Here is a 9935-nt window from a genome sequence, read left to right on the forward strand (position 1 = left end):
GCGAGTAATTATGCTCTTCCAAATGAAAGCTGAGACATCCGTCCACTTGATACCCCGGACGACCTCGGCCTCTACCCATTTTGTGAAGTAGTCTACTGCTACAAACACATATCGCCTTTGACCTAATGCTGGCGTGTAGGGACCTAAGATGTCCATACCCCATTTAGCCAAGGGGAGCGGACTACTTATGGCCGATAAACTGTTAGTTGGGCGATGGATCAAGGTTGCAAATCTCTGGCACTTGTCACATTTTTTCACCATTTTCATGGCGTCCGACTTTATGCTCGGCCAGTAGTACCCCAGATGCGTAGCCTTTTCAGCCAGGGCTCGTCCTCCAATGTAGGAGCCGCACTGCCCCTGGTGAAGGTTGTCCATGACATCATGCCCCTTTTCAGGGGTAATACACTTCAAGTATGGCTTCACAAACGCTTTCTTAAACAACTCCCCTTGCTTTATTTCAAACCAGGCCGCTCTCTTCTTCATCAACTAGCTCTCTTTAGGATCGCCTGGGAGTAATCCATCCCTTAGGTAGGAAATGATTATGTCCATCCAAGTTGAGCTTCTATCAATGATTTGTACTGGATCGGCATCAATACTCCTCCTTTCTTTAACTTCCCAAAACACTGATCTGGGAGTATCACATGATGTCGAGGATGCTAATTTAGAGAGGGCGTCTGCCTGATGATTGGACGAACGAGGAACGTGTTGCAGACTAAAGTGCTCTAGGCCCTTGGCCTCCTCTTTGACAATCTTCAAGTAGTTTCATCATAGCCGACTCCCTTGCCTCAAAGTCACCATTCACCCGCCGACTACTAGCAGGGAGTCCGAGCTCACATCCACTTTTGTTGCTCCTGCCACCTTACACATTCTAAGGGCGGCAAGGAGAGCTTCATACTCGGCCTCATTGTTAGAGGCTTGAAACTAAAATCTCAATGCATATTCAAACTTATCTCCTTCTGGGAATTGACAAATAACTCAAGCACCACATCCAGTCGCTGTTTCACTACCATGTACAAACACCTTCCAGATCTGGTCTCCGGCCGGTTGTAAGTCCGGCCGTGTCATCTCAGCCAAGAAATCAGCAAAGGACTACCCCTTTATGGCTTTTCTGGGTTCGAACGCAATGTCGAAACCCCTTAGCTCTAAGGCCCACTTAAGCATGCGTCCACTAGCTTCTAAAGTTGCAAACGACTTTTTGAGTGTTTGATCAGGATAAACCACTATTGAATGTGCCAGGAAATATGGCCGCAACTTTTTAGATGCCATGAACAACGTTAGCCCAAAATTTTCAACAGGGGGGTACCTAAGCTCGGCGTTGTGTAGCATATGGCTAATAAAGTAGACTGGGATCTGGTGGCCGTCCCGTTCAACAAGAAGAACGACACTTAAGGAATGCTCTGAGATAGCGAGGTAGATGTACAATTTCTCATCCTTGAGTGGATTTACGAGCCGAGGTAATGTATGTAGATGACTTTTTAACTATACGAATACTTCCTCTGCCTCATCCGTCCACTCAAACATAGCTTTCTTTTTTATGGTCTGAAAAAAGTATCGGCACTTGTCCCCTGATCTTGACAGAAACCGACCGAGTGCTGCCAAACAGCCGGTCAGTCTTTGCACTTCTTTGATTGTTCTTAGAGACTTCATGTCCAAGACAACTTGAATTTTCTCAAGGTTAGCCTCGATTCCACGTTGATCAATTAAAAATCCGAGAAAATTACCAGACTCAACACCAAAGACACATTTCTTCGAGTTTAACATCATCTTATGCCGCCTGAGTTCGGTAAATGTTTCTCGTAGATCCTTTAGATGGTCGGCCGACTCTTTTGACTTGACAATCATGTCGTCAATATACGCCTCCATATTCTGGCCAAGCTGATCTCTAAAGACCGTGTTGCAATGGCATTTTTGAGGCCGAACGACATTACCTTGTAGCAATACAACCCCTGCTCAGTCACAAATGCGGTCTTTTGTTGATCTTCTTCCCATAGAGGAATTTGATGGAAACCGAAGTATGCGTCCATAAAGCTCATGAGGGCATGCCCGGCCGTAGAATCAACCCAACGGTCAATCTTTGGCAAGGGAAATATATCCTTAGGGCATGCCTTGTTCAAATTGGTATAGTCTACGCACATTCTCCAAGTTCCATTCGGCTTCTTCACAAGTACTACATTAGCCACCCAATCAGGGTAATAGCATTGTCGAATGAAACCGGCGTCCAACAGCTTTCTCACCTTAGCTGCGACCGCCTGATTCCTCTCTTCTCCATGATGTCTCTTCTTCTAGCGGACAGGTCTAACGGCTGGATTCACAGCTAACTTATGCACGGCCAGGTTAGGGATTATACCCGGCATTTCACTAACTTCAAACGCAAAAACATCCTTGAATTCTCTCAACATCTGCACCAACTCATCTCCAAGCAGACCCATAGCTTTAGCGCCGAAACTGACTGTCCGACCTGGTTGATCGAGGTCAAGCACTATATCCTGTTGGTTGCCGTCCTACTGGGGGTCTCTGTTCATCGGGCTGGGACAGCCATTAGTTGCTATGCTTGGTTCGCCATGACCTACTTTCACTTCTGGCCGACTTGGTATGCTTGGAGTGGGGGTTCTTCCCCTTTCAACTCGGACGACTTTCCTTGTCCGCGAATCGTTGGCTTAACAGCTAACTGGTTACATTCCTTTGCCATTTTCTGACTTTCCTGAATCGAAGCAATCTTTCCGTCCAATCGTTCAAACTTTAACAGCATTAAATGGGGGACGATCATAGCCTTTACAGCATTTAGGGTGGGACGGCCGAGTATGACATTGTAGCTAGTCAACTCCTTTACCACCAGGAATCGAACGACCATGTCCCTCCCTTCTCCTTTCTTCCTTAATAGGACTGTTAGATCTATCTGTCCGACTGGGTGAATGATGTTTCCCCCGAATCCTACCAGAGGATGAGTAATGTCCTTCAGAGCATCTTCAGGGAACTTCAAATTTTTCAAGGCGGCGAGACTGATGATATCGGATGAGCTGCCCATATCTATCAGTTTTCGGCCCACCTTCAAATTGGCTATCTTCATAATGAATACCATTGGGTCATTGTGCAGGGATTTAACTTTCCCCCGGTCAGCTTCAGACACGGTTACCTCGGGAAAGGGTTCAGCCTTTACAGCGTCCGCCTGCATCACCTTTCCCAAATTCCAAGCGTTCTTCTTAATTCCCTTCATGGTGGGGCCGCCTGAGGCAAATCCCCCTGATATCACGGCCACAGAGCCCGAATCGGTATTGTTCCCATCATCTTTATCATTCTTCTTCTTTTTCTCGGATGTGTTGTCTGTCCATGTGTACGTAAACTTGGACTTCATCACATAAGAGTTCAGCATGCCCTTCTCGGCTAGCTTGTCCAACAATCTCTTCAAATTGATGCAATCGTTCATGTCATTTCCCACGTCCTTGTGGTAATGACAATATTTGTTCTTGTTCCTGTACTGACCCGGGCTTCTAAGCGGCCGGGGCTTTTCAATTTCGAAGTTATCTTTTATTTCCATCAGGATGGAGTAACAATCCTTGTTGAACTCATATCGGGGCTCGTACGTCTTGACCTTCTTGGATTTCTGCTTCTGGCCGTCGGCCACCCAGACTTCTTTCCTTTTGTTTTCATCTTGCTTTTTTCAAGCCAAGTCTTGCCGAGTAGATTGCTTCTTCTCAGCTCCCTTGGCCGGTGCCTCTGCTTTTGTAAGAGAACAAAAGTTGGCTGCCTCGATATAAGCTTCGTCTTCCCGTAGAACATCTGCGTATGTCCGAATATTTTTTCTTACCAAGTCAAACTTAAAACCATTATGCCTTAATCCCTGGAGAAATTCAGAGTAAGCCATTTCATCCTGTAGATTATGAATTTGGGCTTTTTCTTGGTTAAATCTCTGGACGTACGACTGTAGGCCCTCATTTTTTCCTTGGACAGTTGTCGCCAAATTAAGACTTGTCTTTCGAGGTGGTGTGTTGTAAGAGAAGTTTCCCACGAACAGCAAACTAAGTGTAGTAAAGCAATTGATACAGCTGCCCGGAAGGCTATTGAACCAATCCTGGGCCACCCCCTTAAAAGTGGTCGGGAAACATTTGCACCAGGTAGCGTCATCTACACTTTGTAATTACATCATGTTCCTGTACGAGGTGATATGTTTCTCGGGGTTGCCCATGCCATCATAAGCTCCCACGAGTACACTTTTCACCTTCGGCGGCTTAGTAGCAGTTAAAATATCTTGTGAAAATGGAGGTGGCTTATCTCCAAGAGTCAGTAATCGCATCTACCAATCAATTAGCTGAGGTTGCACAGGCTGTCCGGCCAAATAGGGAGTCTGGCCGAACGTCCGACCGAACGGTCCATATTGTCTGAAGACCTGGGGGCTCGGCTTTAGAATGCCCTTAAGACCCTGAGGGGGCTGATACTGAGGCGGTTGCACTGGAATGGGGGTTTGAGTCCGCACATCTTGACTCCTGCGGGAGATGGCCGAATTTCTATGCTGAGAAAAAGAGTGGTTGGAAAATTCATCCGGCATAGTGGGAGTTGAGGTCGTGTCCGAGTAAGCGGTACGTTCCCGCTGCTTATGCCGGAGGTAGTCCCTTGCATCCTTCCATCTTCTAGACGGCTCAGGCTCCTCTCTTCAAGGCCGTCTACCTCTCTCCCAGCTGACTGGGTTTTGGCCAATAGATTAGAGAAATTCGTCCGTGGCACCCTTAGAGACCTTCTATTCGGCCGGCGAAATGAGGTGTTCCTAGCATCTGTTGCATTGGTTGCTTTGTTTTGAGCTTTCTTTGGAGCTCTTTCCCCCTCCTTTCTGGGCGGCTGCCTAGAGGTAGAAGCTCGGCTGCTCTCAAACTCCTTCCGAAGTTTGTTGAGCGCGGCCTTCAGAGAGGCTGCGGTAACAGGAGGGTCATCGGCCTCTTGAAATGAGGCGGTCAGCAGATCGCTGGTAAGGATTGTAGGGACTATGTCCTCTACATGGCCGTCCTCGCTTGGACGAGGGTCGGGATTAGGTGTCTGACCATCTATTGCCATAACGGACGAGTATCTCTATAGACGACGCCAAATGTTTCGGGTGTTTTTTGGATTTCCTCGGATACTGGTCGCGCTCTGCTGGCAATGAGACTGGGACTCCTGCAAAAAGAACGAATATTCTTTTAGTGGAATATTCGCCTCTAACTATCAAGTTAGCGATTTGAAATGAAAAATGCTAGAAAGAGAAAGTAGAGAGAAGTTGGAGCTATTTAATGCTCTTACTTGTAATATCGTAATCCACCCCTCCCATCATAAATGATTAGGGTATTTATAGGGGTGGGAGTTTGTGCCACTTTAGGGTTTGTACCCTAAAATTCTATGACATGATTGGCTGCGCAATCACGTGACGCCACGTGTAATATGGGGCGCCGTTTGCGGCTTTCATGAATATCTCTCGGAAGTAAGGCCATGATGTAATAAGACCTTTTTAATGCTGATTTCAAGGGTTTTGTTTGCCTTAAACTCGTGGCATATTCCCATAGTGACACGTGTCATCCTTTGATTGGGCCACGTATCGCTACGGGATTGGTCCACGTACAGGGGTATTTTTATCCTGAATACGTGGCATCTTCCCATAGTGACACGTGTCATCCTTTGATTGGGCCACCTGTCGCTACGGGATTGGTCCACGTACATGGGGTATTTCTTACCCTGAACAAGTAGTATTGTTCAAACTTCGGAGCAGGTCTTATATGTTGATAAAGGCAGTCTGTGGTACGACAAAATCTTAGGGTATATTCAGTATGGAGCATTGCCAGTAGATAAAGCTGAATCACGTAAGCTGAGGAAAGACAATGTTTGGTTTGTTATGCATAATGGAAAGATGTACAAACGGAGATTCTCACTACCTTTGCAGAGATGCATCATAGATTTTGAGTTAGCTAGGCTTATCAAAGAAATACACGAGGGTACTAGTGGAAATCACATGGGAGGCCAAGCTTTGTATTAGAAGCAATAAAACGGGGATACTACTAGCCGACAATGAATGAAAATGCATTAAAATATGTGCAAAGGTGTGAGAAGTGCCAAAAATATGCACCAGCTATTAAATTTCCACTAAATGACTTAACACCAACACTTAATCACGTCTCGTTTGCACTATGGGGGATGGATATAGTAGGACCCTTCCCATCGGCAACAGGAGGAAGGAAATTTCTTATTATGGGAATTGACTATTTCACTAAATGGATAGAAGTCGAGCCAATTACAAAGATATCAGCGTCCAAAGTAAAGAAGTTCATTTGGAAAAATATTTTTATAAGGTTTGGATTGCCGATGGTTATGGTGTTCGATCATGGGTCGCAATTTGATGGTAAGCCTATAAAGGACCTTTTGGCAATGTATAGGGTAAAATTTACATATGCCGTAGTATGCCATCCTCAGTCAAACTGCCAAGCAGAGGCTGCCAATAAGCAAATTTTAACAGCACATAAGAAGAAGGGAGAAGATGCAAAGGGGTTATGGGAAGATCTCAGACCAGAAATACTATGGGCAAACTGAACGACAACCAAAGAGGCAACTGGAGAATCACCCTTTAACTTAGTGTTTAGCATAGAGGAAGTTATAGCCGCTGAAGTTGGATTGCCGACATTCAGTATCCAACACTACCATGAAGAGAAAAACGATCACTTGTTACAGCAACAATTAGATTTCTTGCCGGAAGCAAGGGAAAAAGCTACAGTTAGATTAGCAGTTGTAGACACATAAAAATGTCTCCCCAAAACAAAACCCGATGATGAACACCTTTCACCGCCATTATTATTCGGTTTGAGTATTTAATCTTTGGAGTGCTTAAATTCATGTTCTATCCAATATATTTCATGAACCAATCCAATTTCTAGCTCATTTCCCTAAACCATAACCTACTTTCCACTTTTTGTGTCCACGTCGCAAAACCAAGAGAAAATGATTTTATGGATACATATTTTTGATCCAATTATTATTTTTTTGGATAGGCCTTTAAATAAGCTTTCCAACTATATATCATAAACCCAATTCCGAGCTATAACGAAAAAGATATGAGCAAAACACTAAACTCGGCCCAAAACCGACACCCTTCCACTAAAATATCTATATCTTAAAATCTACAAATCATTTTAACCTGATTCTAATTGGGTTGGAAATTAGACTTGATAAGATTTCCAATGATATATTATATGCCTTATTTCAAGATACGGATTAAAAGTTATGATGATTTTAAAAACGGGTAAAAACCGGGAATCATCGCGCACAGTGCAAAAGCACTGTGTCACGGGAGTGTGCCCCGTCTGACGGTGCCTTCCCCCATCTGACGATGCCTGATGCCATGACACGGTAGTGTAAATCGTGTCACGGTGCCATTTTTGAAGCTTTTTCGCGTCCAATTCCACCATGGCACGATACTTGTTGCCGCGACACGGTATTTCTCACCGTGTCACGGTACTTTTTCCGTGTAATTTCTGCGTTTTACCATACCGTGACATGGTATACTGTAACGTGCCACGGCTGACACTGTCGTGTCACGGTACGTGTGTCGTGTCACGGAATTTTCTCGTGTCACTCCAGTTGTCCACCGTGTCACAGGATTTTCCCCCGTATGACGGTGCCTTCCCCCGTCTGACATTTCCTAGCGCCGTGTCACGGTGCTCTTTGCCGTGTCACGGTGTTAATTTTTAGGGTTTTTTATCTTTTTAGGGTTTCGCGTGTTCGCTCTACTCAATTTCCCTATAAATAAGACCCTCATTTCTGCAGTTCGGAGCATCAAATCCTTCTCTCTTTCTCTCTTTTACACCAAAAAGTATTCTATTCTCTCTCTCCCATATTCTAAGCTGTAAACCTATATTCCTAATTACACCATTCTTCCCTTAAGCACTCCAAGGATTCCATACTTAACTCGAGGTTCCGTTCTTAAACCAAGGCGTGAAAAGTACAAATAACTGAGGGTTTGGACCAAATCAAATCTACATTTATTTAATTTAGTTTTCATTTGCTTTATATTTTTTTATTGAAGTTACTAACAATTTATTCATGATGTAGCAATTTAAAGGAACGCGTGGAATGTGAGTAATTAATTAATTTAATTACTCTTATTTTATTTTAATATTGCTAGTATCATGATTAGGTTAATTTCATATTTGATTTGGTTAACACTATTATTGTTAAATTGATTCCAATATTAATGTTTATTCTATTATATTTATTGATCACCATATTGCATGTTTAAAGGGAATATGTAATTGAAAATCACGCCTAATAAGATAATTTGGACAACCGGTTTAGGATCCTTTTTAATCTTGTTATTAATTCAAGTGATCACAATATTTTAGAATAATATGTTGCATTAATATTAAACCAATTTAGCTTAAAAGTATTTTGGAGCGAATTGAGTATTTTGTTTGTATGCCTTTGAAATAGCAGGAATCACTTTTCACTATAAGAACCGAGTAGAGGCTAATACGGGCGAATGTGACTCCATGACTCACTTCGTACCATCATCCCCGGTCCTCCTTTCGTGGTTATTAACCATATGGAGTTAGTAATCTCATGGATTATGAATGGGGTGTAACCTTCACGGGTCAATCGTTGTTGCCTATCGTTGTCCCTTTATCGTGGTTGCCTTTTATGATCCGTGAACTGTTTACAAGTTCCTTAAAACTTGTTGGTGGCTCCCTACTTTCGTTGTCCTTAATCGTATTATGTCAATTCCCACTTTCGATGAGTTCCAAGCATATTCACACATGCTTTAACGTAGGCGCACTTCAAACGACGCCTATAGCAGCATATAAGGACCAAATGTCCAGGGCTTACAATAGGAGGGTCACATATCGTAGATTAAGCACAGGAGATTTGGTGCTACGAAGATCTACAGCGACAGGAAAGGGTAATGTTGACGGAAAGTTGTCGGCGAACTGGGAAGGCCCGCATCGGATTAAAGATACAGTCATGTAAGGGTCATATTAATTAGAAATAATGGATGGGAAGCCGCTAAAAAATGACTAGAATGCATCGGTGCTTAAGAAATTTTATGTTTAATTTAATGTAATATGTACTTTTTTTGAACTATCATTATCATATAGTACCGATAAAATAAAAAGGTGCAAACTCTGATACATATGTTATTTAGGCATTGTAGACACCCAAATGTGTCTCCCCAAAACCAAACCCAGTGATGAATACCTTTCATGTCATTTGATTATCGAACGAGGTGTGAAAAGTCTAGTGATGAGGATGTTTTTATTAAAATATCTCTTCTTTCTGTTTTTGAAAATAATTCTTTTTTACCCTATTTATGAAAAACGTGCATTCCAGTTTAGTTTGGTCCATGATAAGGGTCCAATAATAGTGGAGTTGAATAGGGCTCGAAAAGAGCTTTCCAACGATATATTAAAAGCCCAATTCCGATGAATAATGAGGAAGTTATGGCCAAAATACTAAACTAGGCTCGGTTTGGTTCTTACATACGGTCCAATGATTTAGAGGAGGGCCTATTATTAATTATCATTCCTAAAGCTATTAGGATTGATTATAGTCTTCTAGAATACTCTAGAAGGTTCTATTAAATCCTAATGGAGTTAGGATTGATAATTATGTTTCAAAGAGTTTGAAATGGAATAAAACTACTCTGTTTGATAATCCATGTTTTGTACGAAATGGAATATAATTAGATATTATTTTGTGCCGCATAATAATTATCCAAATCTTATATGGTTGGATATATCTTGAAATCATCTTTCCAATGATATATTATAATATTATTTCCTAGCTATAACGCAAAAGATATGAATGAGATACGAAACTCTATCCAAAACTGACATCCTTCCACTATTTCAGCCATAGATTTTTATCTAATAAAGGTTTTAACCTGATTCCAATTTAGTTGGAAAGTAGACTTCAAGAGCTTTCCAACTACATAT

At 42.6% G+C, this 9935-nt stretch overlaps 1 protein-coding gene across 1 annotated transcript; it reads left to right on the forward strand.

Annotated features, from left to right (window-relative positions):
* Positions 1 to 4254: 4254 nt before the first annotated feature.
* On the forward strand, positions 4255 to 5992 carry LOC145643063 (uncharacterized). The gene is made up of 2 exons (XM_081694224.1): positions 4255 to 4365; positions 5729 to 5992. The coding sequence occupies exons 1-2, from the start codon at positions 4255 to 4257 to the stop codon at positions 5990 to 5992; spliced, it is 375 nt and encodes a 124-aa protein (XP_081550350.1).
* The last annotated feature ends 3943 nt before the right edge of the window (positions 5993 to 9935 follow it).

This window comes from Chenopodium album, chromosome 8, assembly GCF_948465745.1.
Source record: "Chenopodium album chromosome 8, dcCheAlbu1.1, whole genome shotgun sequence".
NCBI lineage: Eukaryota > Viridiplantae > Streptophyta > Magnoliopsida > Caryophyllales > Amaranthaceae > Chenopodium > Chenopodium album.